Here is a 19,568-nt window from a genome sequence, read left to right on the forward strand (position 1 = left end):
TACCCCATCTTATGCACAATTCTTATCGCTCTTTTTTGTAATATGTACAATGGTTGAAGTGAGCTTTTGTATGTATTTCCCCAGTTTTCAACGCCATACTCTAAGTATGGTAAGATCAAAGAAGAATACAAAATACGTAGTGCTTTCCCGTCCAAAATATATCTAACCCTTGGCAGTCGTCTCCTGACCAGCAAGTTGGTGGTTTGACTCCCGGTCTCCCCCCATGCCTAAGTGTCCCTGAGCAAGACACTGAACCCTGAATTACTCCCGGTGGCTTGACTAGCGCCGGTGCATGGCAGCCTGTCGTCATCGGTGTGTGAATGTTGTGTGTGAATGCTGCATAATCTTCTGTAAAGTGCTTTGGCCAGTGCAACACACTGTGGGAAAGCGCTATATAAAATACAGTCCATTTACCATTTCCAGGAGAATTTGTCATCAACTATGACACCTAGAAATTTAATTTCATGTACTCGTTCTATATTAGCTCCCCCAATTTTCAATTGAAGTTCATTATCTAGTCTACGATTCCCAAATACCATAAATTTAGTTTTATCCATATTCAGAGATAGTATATTACTGTCACACCATTTCTTTATCTTCTCAAGTTCCTGTGAAACCCATCCAGAGAGTTGCTGTAGGTTTTCACCCGATGCCCATATGGTAGTGTCATCAGCAAACAAAACCACTTTCACTAAATCAGAAACATTGCATATATCATTAATGTATAATATAAATAATTTAGGTCCCAAAACACAACCCTGAGGCACTCCACATACAATATCCAGCTCACTCGATTGGTATTCACCCAACTTCACAAATTGACGCCTCTGTGTCAAATAACCTTTAATCCATTTCAGAACCATTCCTCTGATCCCATATTTTTCTAACTTATCCATTAATAACTCATGATTGATTGTGTCAAATGCTTTTTTTAGGTCAATAAATATCCCCATCATGTATTTCTTCTCATCCATAGCACTTGTAATGTCCTCCATCAGGTCGGTAATGGCCAAAGATGTCGATCGGTTCGACCTAAAACCGTATTGGCAATCAGAGAGGATTTTATGTCTATCAATAAATGTGTCTAATCTGTTATTAAAGAGTTTTTCCAAGATTTTTGAAAATTGTGACAACAGAGATATCGGTCTATAATTTGTGAAGTTGTGCTTATCACCAGATTTATACAGAGGAATAACCTTTGCAATTTTCATAGTGTTAGGGAACTGCCCAAGTCGAAATGACATGTTAAAAATATGGGTTAATGGTTTGCATATCTCCTCAATTACCCATTTAACAGTTGTCATAGTGATACCATCACTATCACTAGATGTTTTGTTAACACATTTATTCACTAGCTCTATAATTTCCTTTTCAACTATGGGCTTCAAAAACCTTACAATCTTACAAACACTGATCAGAGAGTCCCCTTCCGTCCCGCAGTGGGAGGAAATGGGACTGAACGAGAGGAGGAAGAGCAGGAGAAGGAGTTAATCACCACACTAATGCTGCACTTCATCATCTTTTCCTGAACCCGCATGCTCCTCCAAGTACTTGATTGTCTACACAGTGCCCCCTGCTCCTAATTCTTGCTATGGCACTGTTAAAGACTGATCCATAAGAGCTTATGACTCAGTTAGAGTGACTAGAATTCTAGCAGGATCGCATGTTTATGCAAGTGAAACTCAAAGCACCATATGAAAGTTGTTGATCCTTGAAGGTGATTCAAGTGGCTGCCGTAGGGAGAGGATCTGGACTGACCTTGGCTGTCGTGCATCACATATGTATATGGGGCAAAGTGCTTTTGTGCTTTTTCATGCATGCCTATTTGACACTGGTCCTTAGAGGAGGGCTATTTATTTTTGCAAAGGCCCACATGTGGTGTGCTGACCCTGTGATGTTTGCAGACAGCTTGTACGAGGTTGTATATGCGCATGCTAGTATATTTTCCATGTTTCTACTAGTTTTTTTTACATGTGTGCATAAATGCATGTAGGATACATACCATGCACAGAGATGGATCTGAGGTGAGTGAGTTAAAGCAGGCTCCTCCCTTGGGCTTTTGTTCCACAGACAGCTACAAACAGGATTTTAGGAAGTGCTGTGCTGTGCTGCCGTGCATGGCCAACCATCAGCTTGGCCTCAAAAATATGAGTTCATGTGCGAAACACATAACTCACAGCGTTGCTGCCACACCCGCTCTGCTGCCCCTGCAGGCACTCCCTCAGACCATAACAGCTACCACAGCCTCTTAAACCCATTTTAGTCTCCTGGATTAAATACTGTAAAGTGCCATTCATGCACAGGCTAGTGCACAAACCCTGTCTCCGTCCCTGAAAAATGCTCTGGCTCACACATAGGTACCCCTGTTGAGATCACTGTGCAGTACACGCAGAGCTACTGCCAGCTGTATCACTTTTTTGTTGCATTTAAACAGCTGAAATGGTTGCTGGTACTGTCACAATAGTGAAAAATAGCTATCTGAAAAATTAACCTGACATGGGGTTGTTGCACAGGGTTGTTGACTAACTCATAAGTTTGATCACTTTTGGATATTCAGATGATATCTCACATAGATGCCATTTTAAAAGGCTTCCTTGTTGTTTTCTTGTTTTTCCTGCACATCAGGTTGTCTGACTGATATCGTCCAGGGTGATCCTCTGGAGCACTGGGTGTGTGGAAGAGGGTAACAGGCTGCTTTTCAAATTAGGTGCTGCTTCTCTGTCCTACTAGCTATATAGGAACAACGTGTCTTTTAAGATGTAGGCATACAGTGTCGGGCGTTAGCACAGCAGCAGTGTGGTTTAGTGTGTTGTTGTGGGGTGTTTGTGACTGAGTGATAGAGTGGCAGCCACATGACAGGACTGAACTGTGATCACAGCTCCGTTGAAGAGACACCGATGGCAGCTCTTGGCTGGGTGCTTGTCAGTTTGTCTTTCTGCCTGTCTTTCTGCTCATACTATAGGCACACATATATATAAACACCAGTGTTGAAGTCCAGCCACTAAACCTTGTCCCCAGTGTTCAAACCTGAGTCACTAAAGAATCATCAAAGTCCAAGTCGAGTCCTCATTACAGCTCTCTTACAGCATGGTGCAGGCAAAAGGTTTTAATGTCAATATCTGATGCCAACTTATTATGGCCTGTTACAAAAAAACAAACAAACAAAAAAGCCACTTCTCGTCTCCAACTTCCGAGTCTGAGTCTAAGTCCAAGCCTGAGTCATGAGTCCTGAAAATCTGGACTCAAGTCAGACTCGAGTATTACACACTGATAGACACACTCAAACGTACCTGGCTAAGTGCTTAATTTCTGTCATACACATATGCCCACACACATAGTCAACAAACTGGTGGTGGAGATGCCACGGTGCAGTGGTTTCAGCTTTGGTTCCACATCATCTCCTGCTAATGGTGGCAATTAAATGATGAATGAGGTCAAATCGGAGATATACAGGCACGTCTCAATTCGGACACAACCCTATCTCATCCTCCTGCTCACCTCTCTACCACCCCCCAAGTTGTTTTCTTAATGTGCCATGCGCCACGTTCCCTTCTGTGCTCATCTGCATAAGACCTTGGGATGAATGTTAACGATGTTTAATTAGACAAGATGTGGGATGGATGAGTGGGTGGAGGCAGTGAGGCCACGGTGGTGCTGCTCCTGCAGGGGAAGAGAGGACACATAAAACACACACACATGCACACAAACACACACACGCTTGGTGAACACTAAATGACCAATAAAAGGCCAAAAGCTACAGCTGAGCATGACCTTACATGTGATTGGTAGGTTCTGACTTGGTGCTGTGAGCTCCCCATCCAATATTTCATCCAACATCAAGGCTAACGATGCCTCATTGTTAATGCAATATAAATAAAACATTTTTAAACATAAGATGTTATATATGTTATGTATTGAATCTAATTAACATTTTCACCAAGTGTTTTGTCTGGAATCATCTATTTTTCCATGGAATTAATTCCCCAACATGATAGCATTTAGCCTTTCATTAAATTATATTCGTACTCCTGACTCAAGCCCTGGACTGTAGTCAGAGAGTTTCTACAGTGTTATACTGTGCTACTACTTCAATTCTCGGGGAATAGATTGAGCACAATGATCTTGTTCTATATGCTTATTAAAGTTTCTCATCTTCAGTTGGTTGACTGAACATTGTGACTAGGATCGATGCTAGGTAAGTGCACTGCGATCCATGCCTGAGGCCGGCATGCTGGCTTCTCAGGATTATCTAAGATACTGAGACAAGCCGTCTTGTCCCTTCTCAGCTCTGTATAAACATTTCCACTACACTGATCTGTGAAAGAACATTAGGTAGCAGCTTACTGTAGGGTAATCCAGTAAATGATCTGTGTGTCGTTTCAACAGAGATAAGGGGATGCAGATGTTTCTAGCTTGCTGCTCCCAGATGAGGTGTCATTATCCAGGCTTGGTCTCAGACCTGCTGCCTTCAGCTCATCTCCCCAACTGGGTGACTGACTGTGAACTGGATGCAAAGACACACTCAAATGTTCAGCTTGTGTTCATTGCTCGCTGCTGTCTCCTCCAGGCTTGGGCTTATCTTGTGGTCACGGCCAGACAGAGACACCTGCGAACGCTGTGGATTAGCAGGCTGCCTGCAGGCTTTTAATGCAGTGCCCTAAGGATCATGGGCTGAAGGCAGGTGGAGTTGTGAGGCAAGCTCAGTGAAGGCATCTGAGATCAGTGGATTCTCAAAGCTGCCATATGAAGCGTTCAGTGTCACGGGAGATACACAGTTAAACATGTTTTGATTACAAGACAGAAAAAGGAGTGTGTTTGTTCTCTTGAAAGCCTTAGTGAAACAACAACAGTAAAGCTGCTTGTTCTCCCTTTGTGTTGGAGATGCCATGTTGAAGCTCCACTCTTAATTAATTTGGTGGGCACAGAGAGGGAGCGTTTGTCACCCCTGCTCTCGCCTGTTAGTGCTATTTGTCTCCGAGTGACCTTTGATTTCACACTGCATTGGTTTTCTCCCGTTATAGACAAGAGGCGGTTTTTGCTGACAACGGAGGAAACCTTATCTTTTAAATAAGTAATTCCTCAACTGCTCAGTGAGTTCACCAACAGCAAAATATTGGGATTGCTGAAAAGGCAAGCACAGAAGCACACTGGGGAAAAGATCTCCTCTTTCTAAATGCTACAGTACCTCACCTTCGCCTCACTCCCATTAAAAATTCCACAACACAGAGTTTGAACAACGCTCTTTACACAAGAGTGTATTCTACTTTACTAATACTGCTTTTGTTTGTAGACATGATAAATCTACACTTTTTATCAATGTTTTTGTTTAGTATGTAGGTAGGTAAGTTCTAGACTTTAGAAGTGTATTCACATTACATGCAGTATTGTTTCACTAGGCCAATTCTTTGGAGGCCCTGTGGTTAAGAGGTCTCTGAGTATATATGGACAGCATTTGGTTTGGCATCTGTTCTGTGGGTGACTTAGGAGGCACAGAGGGAGCAAGTTCAACATTGTATTGTAGATGGGTTTAGGCAGTGACACAATGGCATCAACAGGCCTCCTTGGCACCAGCTGGGGCCCAGAGCTTTAGGTTTTTGGGCAGGGAGCATTGATTGGGGTGATGGCTGCAGTGACTAAGAGGTGGGACGGATGAGGGAATTGCAAGAGGATGGATGTGTTGGCACCTGGCTTTGTGGGTTCTGGCTGGGTACTGGAGCACTCTCCAGTAACATTGATGCATGGCCATGAATTATATTATACCTTGGCAGCTGCTTACTCCCAGATTCATCTCAGCAGTCATTGGGTTATTTATTTATTTGTCTCCACAATTTGTCATAGGAGTCCCCATGTAAAAGGAAAAAGCAACCTAACAAGATTTCAAAATGAGGTCAATTTAGAGCATTTTACCAAACGGGTGTTTGTGAAGGTAGAAGCATTATGACAGCTTGCAAAGGTGTAGCAGCTAAATTCTGATGGAGTGCTTTGTTCCTCCCCAAATGTCATTTGGTGAAAAAAAAATGGTGGCAATGTACAAGACGATTTTCTCTGAACATCTCTTGAACACCTGCCTGGAAACCTGCTGGGATAACACCTCATTCAATGGCTGCCTGCGAGCTGTAGCAGCTCAGGTTGTCGGAGATACAAGTGATGCCTTGGTCCTTTTGTTCAACTCTGACATGGCTATTCGGACACCTTTGTTCTGGAAGGAGAGGCCCATTCACCGCGTGCCCGGGGAACAAATTGAATCTGGTTGACAATTAATAGCCGTGCGGCATGTTTAATTAAGAGCATGTAGCCAGCGAACGACGTGAGGGAGATAAACAGAGGAGAGCTGCTCAGAGCCAGACCGGGCTCACAAAGGAGCAGGCCATTGGAGCGTCTGGCTGATCGATTCCCCACAGTCTGCAGAGAACAGCCTTCACAAAGAGCAGCTTGCGCCTCCCTCTCTGTGGGCCAAACTTTTTAGAGGGGAGAGATGTGAGACTGATAATGCACACAAGGCAGATGGGAGTATGCAGATACAGGCAGAAAAGTTGGGGGAAAAGTTAGCTCAGTCAAAAAAGTGCAAGCAAAACCTATCCAGCTGCACAGATGCAGTCTTTGGTAGCTTTAGTTTGATAAATGACCTTGAACATGATGGTTACCGGTACTGAGTAGTCAGTGACTGCAGCTCAAATGTATGGTTAGTGTTACAGAGACGTCTGCTGTTGGGAGACAAAACATGCACGCCGACAAGCTGGTTTGAGTTCAGCGGTCTGTGACCTTCACAGTTGCATATTCCCGTTAATGTAACATGAACACAAGCGGCAGGGTGCCAGGATAGAGGGAGAGCACTTGACAGCTTTTCAGACTGGCCAAACAATACTAGCCATAGCCAGGTGATGCTCTGGACAGATATACACACAAACACACACACATGCACACCCACCCACTTCAATTAAAGATAGCCCTCCTCTAGAACTAACAGTCACATCAATCAGCGAGATGGCAAGAGCTGAGAAGAGATATTGAGAGCAGTTCATGAGAGGATTTGACTGATACTGTATGTGTGCCTGCATGTACAGTCAGCGTTTGTGTGTGTTTGTTCTGCCTGGACATTTGTGTGCTGACAAGCATACAGAGGGATGACAGGAAGAGAAAAGCAAGTTACAGGAATGTAACTTGTTCATTTAAGAATTAAAAGTAAGTGTGTGTGTGTGTGTGTCATGCAGGCTGTGTACCAACAAAGGATAAAGGCATGAATCTGACAGATAAAGGGTGATCCTTTCATCCTGACAAGTAGATGGGGGGGGGGAAGAGTTTCTGCCAGCTAATTGGCCTGAGCTGAAGATCTGGCTGTCCCTTTGGTGAGATTCCAGACTTGTCTTGTCTTCGTGCTTTTTCATGTCCAGAGCGGAGCGTGTCCCTCTGTGTGGATGGACAGGAGAGTGTAGGTTCAATATTTCATCCTGTTTCTCTTCACAACTTATACACTAGTCAATTAAAGACTTTCTGCCCTTTGACACATAGTCTGCCTCTTTTTCAGTCTGTTTCATTGCTTCTTTTTGTCCTTTTCCTCCTCCTCCTCTCTCTACTTTGCCACTTCTCTTTTTTACCTTTTAACATGGTGTGAAGTCTTTAGTCACAGTTTGTTCTCCTGTCAGAACATTCTGCATTTTATATTTAGGAGCTCTTTCACTATAGTTGCAGATTGGAAACAGGCTGAACCAAATAAAATAAACTTTATATAACCCCGCATATTCTCAGCACAGCGTGCTGCTTATGCAAATGCACAGACGTATATGTGCACTACATGCTCCTATAGGCACATGTGCATGAATCAAATCAAGTCAAATATAGCTGAAAGTTTTGAAGGAAGACCTGTAGGTGGTCCTGGGGTGTGTATTGGATTGAAACTTAGAAATTGGTTTCATGCAAGGGTGCCCCGGTAATTTGCCTACACTGAATGGTGGAATTCAGCGGATAATGCAGGCATTAATTGATTCTGGAGCCTGAAATAAATAGGCTTTCAGGCTCACATGAGACAGAACTCTACTCATTGGTGCCTTTTGAGGAGCATGGGGGAGTCTCTCCTCCTCTTACCTCCCCTCTTTGGATTGGTCCTATGAGCCTTAAAATGAAAACTGACATTAGTTGATTGATATGAAGTGAATGGTGACCTTCTAGGTTCCATTGTCACTTCATGTATGCGTGATTCCATCACTCCTCGACTTCTGAGAAAATTTGGATGATATTTGAGGATATAGTGCTTAGATTTTTACAATGTCTCCACGGAGAGAAATCACACCTCAATTATATTTAATGACATTTAATGCCCTCTCAGTGGATTTTCACTGCAATATATTTCTCACACAAAGCATAAAGCAAAGCAAGAAATGTAACATTTATGTCTGCGCTCTATATCAAAATGGTGAAATTACATTAGGAGTCAAACAGACCTGGCAGCTGTTGGCTGCACAATCTGACATGGCACTTTCAATATCTCCTGTCTACCAAAGCAAGATCCTCTGTCAAACAGAAGATATATAGTAAAGAAAAAAGGGAGAGAGGAGCCAAAGAGAGAACCACCTTCTTTAGTAGATTTTACTGCTCCTGTGGGTTTTCATTCTGGTTTGGGGGGCAGAAGTTAGGTTTGAGGGGGAGACAAATTCAGCAGCAGAGTGGGGTAACAGTCTGGTGTCTCTGCAGTGGGGCTGAGGTAAGGTCAGCATCATGGGGGCTGTGCCACTCTCTGTTCTCCTTGGTTCAGTTGTCAGTGGGGCGAACAGACCATTCTGCTGCATAGATGATGAAGAGGACATGCAGTGTAGACACCAGAGGTCAGACAGCCACGAGGTGCCAGAGAGTGAACCTGGTCACTTCCTGCTGTGCCCTGTAGCACAACAAAAAGCATTTGTGAGCACCCAAATACTCATTTTTGGCCCTGTTTACCATATTTTTGCAGAGTCTCCAACACATCTTAAAGTCTTGCAGGTAGTTAGAGCCAGAGGGAAAGGAGGGGTGGGATTGGAGGAGATATAAAAGAACAGAGAGGTGTAATAGAATCATTACACAAGACATACTGTATCTCTCAAGGGTACAACAGTAGGAGGTCCCATATGGGCATTACATTAACAGGCACACACACATCCATAGCAGCAACCATAGGGTCACAGTGCTGCCTAATTATGGCTGACAAAGATGGATGTATTTCATCTCAGTTGACTTTATGTGCAATTCTCATTCAGTGTCCCTAACACACTGCATGCTGTAGATGTACTCCTACATAAACCCCTCTCAGTCCTCCAGGTTTATCTTGTGTTCGCTTACAGTATACACTAATGACTCCTCTCTTCTCCTTCTGCTGTATTTTCTGTCTTTACTGCTGCTTCTCTGCTGTCTCTCCTGTCCTGTTTTAGACACAGTTGTATAACATACAGAGGAATAGAAATACAGGATGTGCACAAACAGGTGTGTTCACACAAATGCCTTCACAAGAATGTGGGGCTTCTACGTTCTTGCAGTGTGGGAAGTGGTGAATGAGCAGTGTAGTCCTTCAAGGCCAAATAATTACATCCTCTCAATGAACATCCAAGACAACAGCCATGGCACCAAAGCCAAAACAATCCTGCCTCTTGCCAGCTCCCTCTTGGTCCTGGTCTCACTCTCTTTCTGTCTGTCCTGTTTTTCTGTCAGCATATGGCTGCAGCCTTTCATTCTGAGGCAGACAGAGTATTCGACCCCCTCACGTACACTGCATCAATGGGCACAGAGTATAATGTAAAAACCACTGATAATGAAAATGTGTCTACAGTTTTGTATGCACCAATATTTGGCTTAAGATATAATATCATAAATAATGTATAGTTTATTATCAGAATTAATTTCTCACTTCAATCTGTCACTAAGTAGTTACTCATTAAACCCAGCTGTGGGGTCCAAGCTGTTCCAGCAGAGCAGTGGGAAGCAAGAGGGAATCTGATATCTGCTGTGTGATTATGACATGAGTTACATTTTATTATTATGCTGCATTTTTTGGAATATTAATTAAAACATGTTTCCCCTCCATCTCTTGTCAAAGTCATCCACTGTCCTTAAAAATCGCACTTTACTTTTAACTAGTGGTTAATTGATAAAGTTACTATAGTTGATCCTGTTTATTACTTTATGTAGAATATGGTTCTCTGTAACTGACTGTTCCTTAAAGCTGACAGAATATTTGTTACTGTAGAACAGACCTACTTGAAAAGCCAGCTGCAGTTGCTTTGTCTTCAGGTAATGGAGATGGATGACAAATGAAACAAAAGCCAACACAACGTGTGTCAGTATGATGTTGAGCCACCACATGACAAGACTCTGTAACTAAACAATATGTATGTGCGTTTCCGTGATGGTGGTGAAGAACGCTATGTGAAATGTCCCCAAAACGTTCAGTTGGGTTGAGACATGGTGTCTGTTAAAGCTGTGGCATGATTCACATCATTTCTTTAGTTGTCAAACATTCAGTGACCCCCTGTGCCTTGTATGGAAACATCTGCATCTGTTATGTTTCTCATTTCTCATGTTTTCTGCTTTTATCTTTGATTTGTTATCCCTCTGTAGAAGTCCAGGTGTCTGTGTGTGTGTGTAAACGTTAGCATGCACAGAAACTCTGTTGTATGCACACCAACAATTTTTCATACTGTTACACTAATAAATTAGTAATACGTTAGGCTAATGCAGTAGTCAGTATGATGCACATTAAATTTTTCACACTTCTGCCAGTGGATATAGCATATAGAAGTGATATAATAAACAAAAAGGAGAGGGCTGCTGGAGCAGCTGCTGTGGGTAACATTGATTGTGGGAGCAGGGAGGCGTGCAGCGCTGATGAGCAGAGGAGGCTCCCCAGGAGAATGCCTCTTTTTTCAGAACTGCCTTACGACCAGCATGCCAAGCAGAAATGTGAAGAGAAGCATTGACCAACTACTGGAAAACATCTAAGCTATCCAGGATCAATGCCAAATTGATCCCAGATCTATGTATAATGTAGGGCAGTGGACAGCTTGTCTCGCTCTTCCCACCTCCTGTATAGCAAGACAGAGCCGGACCGCAGCAGCTGAGGAGGAACATAGTGAGCTGCATGGAGAATCACATAGCTTGAGGTGTGTTTTAAACATGTGAAGAAGGTGCTGAACAGCTATACTGGATGTGATGTGTGAACATGCGTTTTTGTGAGCTAGCTCAGTGTTCTGTCAAAGAATTTTGTTCAGCCGTGATGACGCACTTTTCTTTCATTCTTTTTTCTGTTGAATCGATCTGGTACATCACTTGCCAAAACACAGGGTGATTTGTGGATGTAAGTAAGCTAGACCAGAGCATCTATGTTGCTCCTTGAGACTGGAGCAACAGAGTGGACACAGTGGGGCTTCCACTCCTCCATGCCAGCGTGGGCATTCCTCACAAGCTCCATGCAGTCCATAATGAGCATATGTACATGAAGAACAGCCTCACTCATCTTCAGCAGATGCCAAGTGCAGCTGTCAACAGCTCCACACTTACTTTCATTTTCTCAGCTTTTTCATTCTCCTCTTTATTTTGTCTCACCCCTCTCATTTCCTCTCTGTTTTCCTCTGTCCAGAACATTCTTCTTGATAGCAGATCCACTGCATCCCATTATGAGCTGTGCTCAAAACAATTTTACAGGCTAGCTGGAGGTTACTGCTTGCTAAAATGGATTCACTCTACCTCACTACTTTGCCCAGCTTAAAAGAGTAATATGGCCATATGAGATTACATGGATACAGTGTGTGATACATTATTGCTAGTGCATTAACAATTCATGAAGCACAAACAAAAACCCCAAAATGATTCAGCGAAGGTACTTTTGCTTGCAGAATCGAACCGGAGCACACTTTTTAAATCAGCACACCTTCACGCTTCTCCTGTTTTAAATGCATTTATCATTGTCACGGGGGAAAAAACTTCAAAATTTGTTCCTCTTCTCTCCTTTCTGATTATCCTCTTCCTTCTCTTTAACTCTCCCACCCTCCTTCTCCATCCCTTTCTTCAGTGCCTGTCTCTATCTCTTCTGTAGCTAATTGCATTTAAATTTTTTTCTGGCGTAATCTTGCGATAGCCTCAAGCTTCAGCAAACCCCCTTCACTCCTCCAAAAACCCACATCAGTCCATTTGTGCCTCGTCCTGGGCAGGTTGATTTCTTGGGCTGCCCTGGAGGAAATATCAGATGACCTGGCACTCTATTGCAAAACCCAGGTCATCAGAGAGGACTTCTTTCACTGCAACCCTCCTTTGGCCCCCTCTCATCCACTTCCTGCTTTCAAGTGCATGGCAAGGTCAAAGCTTTGAGGATGCATTCCCTCTACTTCACCACGAGGCAGGCTGGAGGCGCTGTGCTCAACTCTCAAACCAGACTTTGCTCCATCTATTCTTTCACATCTTCCTGCTCCCTCATATTCATTTCATTAGCTCAAGCTTTTACTGCAATCAATACTGTTACTAAAGTTAGTTTTTCTAATACAGCTATTCATTACATGCCTCTTCATTAGTGTCACTAGAGCACCAGTAGAACTGGAATAATACTGTAATGGACAAACATATGATGTAATTGTTGAATCCTCTTTTTGGGGTGATGAAGACTGGTTTTATTTGGCTGAGCTCACAAAGACTGAGGCATTACTTTGTTTTTACATAATGCGTCTGGTAAATTGTGGGTTTTAAAACCTAATTTACATTTTCAGACAGTGATGTAACTTGTGATATTTTAATGTAGGGGTGACACAGAAGGGAACATGCCTCAGAGTCTTGTTCTCCCAGCTGTGTATCATTCTCACCTCTTATCTTCTGTCAGCTCAAATGCACTGCGAATGCAGAAGGAAAAGGGAGACATTATGAATGGTGCTTTAGAGACAGGTGTCTGATGTGTCTTGAGATGAGGCCAAAAGACTCCTATCTCTTTTTCTAATGGAACAACAACAGTTGTTTCAAGTCATCAGGTCTGTCATCCAAATGCTCAAACTGTGGTCTTCTCAACACCTCTCTTTTGCCCCATAAATCAGTGTTGGTAGTGAGAGAGAGAGAAGCAGAGGGAACAACCAAACAATCTAGCTTCAGGTCATCCCAGGTCAGTGAATGTACCATGGAATATCTCCATCAAACACTTGTGTCAATTTTGAATGGCTTTTATTCAATAAATAAGCACAAGGATCTAATAGAATTCATCTCAGCAAACATAAGAACAGCTGCTTCTAAAATTGTCATTAGTAATTTTGAGGCAATTAAAATATGGAATGAGTCAAATAGTATTTTTTATTTTTCTGTGAGTTTACTGCTCCCACGGCCGCCTTCCTTGGTGCACAGAAGTGAAACAGGATGAATGTGTTAGCGCCATCTCCAATTTCAAATAGGTAGACATTTCAAAAGCTGATTCTCTTGGGAGGAAATGTTGTACCTCCAGAGTGAAAATATCAATTGAAAGGCGAGACAGTAAAAGCCAGTCATCTCAAAATGAAAATTTTCTTATGGGTGCTTTCCTTTTCACCTCAGCGGTTATGGAAAAGGGAAAAAAGTGAGAGTGAGTGAGAGTCAGAAAGGATATGGTGTGTGGCAGCTACAAGGATAGAGAACTACTGTAGAGCGAAGACACACTGATGAATACACAGGAGTGACACCTCCTGAAGAGCATGTTAATAACTTGCCAGGTCCAGACAGGTAACCAGTAATCAGACTCTGATTGTAACACCGTAGACATAAACACACACGCAAACACTCCCGGCTCTCCATCTCCATCGGCCCTGAAACTGCTAGACTGCTCCGTCATGTTCTGGGGCAGCCCCCTCTGCTAACAGTGTGTCACAGCCCTTACAGAGACAAAAGAAACAAATGAGATGGCTGGGTTACAACAAACAGCTCCAGGTTGTTCTTTCCCCGGGAAAATGAACCCCCACCCCCCGTTCTGCAACCACTGTGTCAATTAGAGGAGGTATTGCTCAGTCACTTTCTGCTTGACTGCTAGCTTGCACTAATTGTTATTTATTTAGATCAGGCATGAAGTTGAATGTGTCTCATTTTAAGCTGTGCAGAATATAGCTCACACTGATCCAGTGGGCAGTGGTGGAGGAAGCTCTCAGATTGTTTACTTAAGTAAAAGTAGCAATAGCACAGTGTAAATATGGTCTGTTACAACTACAATTTAAAGTTCTGTATTCAAAATGTTACTTAAGTAAAAGTACAAAAGTGTTAGTGTCAAAATATACTTAAAGTACTAAAAGTAAAAAACCACATTATGCAGAAAGGCACAGTTAGCATTAATGTTTATCATATAATTGGACTGCATCACATTTAATGTTGCAGTTAATGTTAACTACCTTTACAAGCTTTCAGTTTGAATTACTGCTGGGTACCTTGTGAATTTCCCACCAGAGATCAATAAAGTTTTATGATTATTCTTTTGTTTTTTTGTGTATTAATCTCTTTCTGAAAAGTAACTAGTAACTAAAGTTATGAGATAAATGTAGTGCAGTAACAAAGTACAATATTTTTTTTAAATGTACTTTGTTACTTTCCACCTGTGAAAGTATTCAGTATCTCTGTAACACCTGGAGACAAACCCTAGCAGAGTGTTGCAGTGATGCAGAGCAGGCCGTAGGCATGGAGGTCAGCAGATAGAGTCGCGAGTCCACTGAGAGCTGCTGGTTTGACTTTGATGCACCATCGGTCTTCAGCACGTCACTTCCCCCTCCACCACTTTTACACTGTCCTGCAAACATGTTTGCTCAACCTGAATGCACGCTAGCCTCTCATTATGCTGCCCATGCAAACTTTGTCTTTTTGCAGCTGTTTAATGGCTGAACGTCTGTTTTTGTTTGTTTCCTCACTATAAGATTATTGCATCTTTATGGCTGGTCAGGGGATTGGAATAATCCCTGGCATCTGTTCAGAGCGGGAGGGGTGCACAAAGAGCCAGAGGTGGAGGCTCGCTTCTGCCTTTTTGTTTATGTTTGTATTTTCTTTGTTTGTTTTGTTTTACTATGAGACCATGCAGCCCCCCTATTTCATCCTCTGCCACTGGGGCTGGATTTTAAAGACAAGAGTGATGGAAGGGAAGTGTGCTAACAAGCACAGAGGTCACTGAAGGAGCTTCCTGCTGCTGTTTATCCCCCCAACAATGAACAGAGAATAGCAAGGATTAATCTAATCAATGGCATGGCAGTCTCATTTATGCATGTATGCAGAAAAGTAACTTGTAGTAAAGAGCTTTTTTTCTTACCTGAACATTGTGATTGTTTTTTATTACGACTAAAGTTACACTTCCTCCATATGTTTTCAAGATTTTTTGAGGGGATACTTGTTCAAAAGGGTTGTGGGCTGTAGATACTGTTGTAATTTTCCCTGCTTTATTGTTTTTTCCCCCTGTGGTATAGCAGAAGTTATGAAGGAGAGGAGTAGCCCTGAGCTCCTCTTGATAGTCTCTTCCCCTTCCTAACTTTTTCTTAATTCAAGACTCCATCTTGTCATGGCTTCAGTGCCTCCGGTCATTATGGCAGGAGAACAGGAAGTTAATCAACGCAGCATTATCTCCCAGCCTGCAGCTGGAGGCAAAGGTGCCAGTCATGCTACCACCCTCTCTGTGGTGGGATCCCTGCCAGCCTGGGAACCCCTCACGCTGCAGCGCCCTGCAGCATCCCTATGGGCTATTGCCAGTGTGCTGTGTCTGTGCCAGGTCACTTGTGACACAGCCTTGATGAGCCAATGGGAGCCTTCGTGCGGTGGTTTAGTGTGTGTGTGTGTGTGTGTGTGTGTGTGTGTACAAACTGAAAACAAGGAAGGAAAAATAAACACTTTCAGTTTTTGTGATCTCTTTGTGCTGTCACATACGTCTCATATTTTTCCAATTTTTGCAGTGCAGTCGGTGCTTTTTTGGAGGCATTATTGCTCCATGTGGACAGGCAAAGTAACAACATAAAGCCCCGGAGGAGACTTGTTTCAAACTCGAGCTTCACAGAGCAAACAACACAATGTTTGAACAACATATTCACACTTAAAGGATTGTTGACTCTCCAACATCAGGCGAGACGCGAATCCTCAGAAACTGAATAGATGATATTTTTGTGGAAGATGGCAGCAGGTCTGTCCTTGTGTCTAGCTCTCTCTAACAGTCTGCGAAGCTGACAAATGTTCTTGCTGAAGAGTGAATTGCAGGCTGTCACTGGTAATCATTAGGTTGTCTACCAGCATCCAAAGTGCTTTTATTTCTGCCCATTAGTTTGGTGATAAAATGGCCGGGTATGGTCTGGCATGTTCTCCCTTAGACTCAGACTTGTGCAGTAGGCAGGGCGAACATGGGAAACATGAAAGTGTTTGAAGTGTCTCTATTTATGCCAGTGGCAGTTTGGGCTTTTTTTTTTTAACTTCAGTGTCTGTAGCATCTCTTTGTGCACAACTGTCTCAAAAGGATCTACAGCTTTTTCTAAAGTAGCAGTATACACGTGTGTCAATATTGTGAGACTGGTGCGTAATTATTATTCAGAGTTAAAGAGTGGATTGATCCATAGAGGAGTGTCAAAGGCAGATCAAAGGGATTTGGGGGAGGATCGGACCAAAAATGTTAAAAGCTGCTCGCTCTCAAACACAGAGACGTCAATCTCTTCGAGAGCACCTTGATGTCCTCGGAGGAGAACCTGATCAAAGCTTTTGTAACAGAGATGGTCTCAGAAGATGTTTTGACCTCAGCTGCATTCCGCTTCTGTCTTTCACTTTACCTTCGCCGGCCTCCATTTACCTGCCTGAGCTCCCTGGCGTTGCCCCTGTTTCTGTCTTTCCTGTGTTTGTGCTGCTGGATCGACTGTCTGAATTTCAATGAAGCAGTCTCAGCGATGTATTACAAACACAAGGGAACAGTGATTAAAGATGACATATCTAAGCCTGACTCCCGTCCTCTCTCCTCTCTTCTCTTTTTCACAGGAGATTGCAGCTTACTTGATAACATTTGAAAAGCATGAAGAATGGCTAACAACATCCCCTAAAACAAGGTAAGACATTAACACTGCCCTCTTTTAAAACATAACTTAAGATTCATAGCCCTAAAAATATTACATTTGTAGTTTGACATATTTTCTTTCTTCAAGACCGTTTTCCTTATGCACAGCCTACAACCTCCTTCAAGCTGAGTGCAGGATGTTTAATATTACAGGCTGCTCGTGGCTGTTCACAGAAGTTTGCAGATAAATGATAGAATATTAATATTCACTAATAATTGCCTTTTAGCAAGTCAATTAGCATAACATGCACTGGTGCAGCATCTGCTTTGAATGGCATGTTAATGTGTTCCTATCTGTCTCAGCATTAACCACTCAACTAATAACACTGTTGAAGCTCGGGGTGTTTGCCTGGGTCACACGTTACACCCACGTGGAACAAAATGCCAAGAGCTACTGTGATATTTGAAACTGAGTAAAATGGGTACCAGTATTGCAGTTAATTTATTTTGTTAATGTATGCAAATGCATATAGGGCTAATTTGCAAATGAAGAACATGTTCTCCTTGACTTCTTTGCAAACTTTAACACTTTAAATTTAATGTCAGCAAGCAAATACATTTTGTGGTAGCACTGGCTTCCATGTAATTATATATTCTATGTAGAATACTAATTAATAATGCCTGTGACTTTGTAATAGCATTCCTCTACTTTTGTCTGTTTGAGTAAGATCTTCATGATTGGCCTCTGCCATGTCATTCCTCTGTCATGAATTCTACTGTTGCACAGTCAGGCCACACAGTCTTTGCTATGGCAAATGTAGCCTGCTCACACAGAATCTCCTCTACAAACGTTCACATGTTCATGCATTTGGAATCAGCTCAATATGTTAAACCTTTCTTCCTCTTTTTCTGTGAGCCTGGATTGTGATGCTGGCATTAATAGCAGTCCTCATCCATGTGTAAATGGACCCTGGGCTCACTGACATAGAACCCATTCTTCACTTCCCTCTCCCCACCTCTCCTCTCTTCCCCTGCCTTGGAGGGACATTGATAATAGTTCTGCATAAAGGCACTGCCAATTAGAATACATTCTTTGGTGTGATTATAGTGCATGGGCCGTAGGAGCCAAGGGTCACTTTTTTTTTTTTTTAAATCAGGTACACACCCTCCTCACCAAGCCACTACTTTCTAACTCACCAGAACTGAAAACAGTTTTAGGCTTATTTAAATCATAAAATGTGGTTGGTATAACACTCACCTTTATTACGTTGTCCAGAACATTCAGGTGCTGTGGTGCTGTCGCTGTTTGTACTATGCTGTAGTATGACATTAAGGAACAAATGTAATAGGGTTAAAATCAACAAAAAACAGACTGTGAAGGGTACTAGAGCATTACAAATGTCAGAGAGCTGCTGTAGCATCCTTGAGCACAACACAGCCTGAAAATGACACTTGTATGATGATGGGCTAACTAGCCAAATGGTCCTCGGGATGCTCATGGCCACAGCCTGTCACCACTGGCTGTCTGTTATTCAGAGGTTTTAGCTGCCAGTGTGCTCAGGGATTTTAACCCCATGTCAGGTCTCAGTGTAGGTGCTGATAACTCAGCAAATGTGTGAACGGGGAGCAAGCCCTAATGGACACCTGCAGATTCCCTGACAGCACAACAACCTATTCCATGTTTTAGAGGAGCCATCATTTTAGAATAAGAATAAAAAGCATGGAGAGAGAATGTGAAGTGTTTGTGTTTTCCTGGATGTCAGTGAAAGAGTACTGTAGAGTGTAGTGATGAATGTTTGGGCTATGCAAGGTTGGGGGAGGAAAAGGGTGAGGCATACACTGTATGTGTAATTGATGGGAGCTGATTGATGGCTGGCCTCCATATGAAACACTTTCTGCTTAAGGTCATGAGTGAAAGGTCAAACTCGGCCTTATCATTTGTCATCACCTATATCTTTGAGTGCCTGTGGGTGTGTGTGCATCTGATTGTAAAAGTGTTGCTGGTATGTCTGCGTGTGGTTTGACCCCTGTGGGAAATAGGCTAAGTAGGCTAATTCTCCCCCTGCCAGCGCTGGTGGACAGGGTCAGCAGGGCATGATGGGAAGCAGAGATAAGCAGCGAAGGCTGCACATTGTGAGGCATCAGGCTGCATGGCTGCACCGCATGCATGTAACGACTCTGACACGTGCAAGTCGTAAACATGGGAGTGGGCGACAGCCAGAGCTCAAGAAGCTGACGCCAGCTATTTGACCAAGGTGACACAAGATGCAGGACATGCTCTGAATGGAGATGGCATCCTGTCAACAGATGAGACGAAGTGAACCTATTACGTGCATGCACAGAAGTATTTTACTAGACTAATGCTTGTGCACATCCACCAGGCATGTACTGTAACAGTGCAGCCGTTGCTGTCTTTTGTTTGGGTCTGTTTCTGTTTGTTTCAAAATCTGAAGCGTGCCAGGGGAAAGTGGTGGAATGCTGAGTGATTGATGTGCCTAGCTCTAGTAATACACATTCCCTTTCAGATAGGAAGTGCAACAGTGCTTAAAATCAATACCAGTGTTCTCCCACTGACTGCTTGAACAGCGCTACAGCTAATTCAGGCCGTACC

The 19,568-nt window shown here is 42.9% G+C and overlaps 1 protein-coding gene across 10 annotated transcripts in view; it reads left to right on the forward strand.

Moving 5' to 3' along the window:
- The window catches only part of camta1a (calmodulin binding transcription activator 1a), a 278,069-nt gene that overhangs the window by 115,141 nt on the left and 143,360 nt on the right, over window positions 1-19,568 (forward strand). For all 10 annotated transcript variants that reach the window (XM_020611826.1, XM_020611827.1, XM_020611829.1 and 7 more), the window contains one exon: window positions 16,942-17,009. In XM_020611826.1, coding sequence (XP_020467482.1) covers window positions 16,942-17,009 — 68 coding nt within the window. The remainder of the gene's footprint in view (window positions 1-16,941; window positions 17,010-19,568) is intronic.

Source organism: Monopterus albus, unplaced genomic scaffold, assembly GCF_001952655.1.
Source record: "Monopterus albus unplaced genomic scaffold, M_albus_1.0 scaffold118.1, whole genome shotgun sequence".
NCBI lineage: Eukaryota > Metazoa > Chordata > Actinopteri > Synbranchiformes > Synbranchidae > Monopterus > Monopterus albus.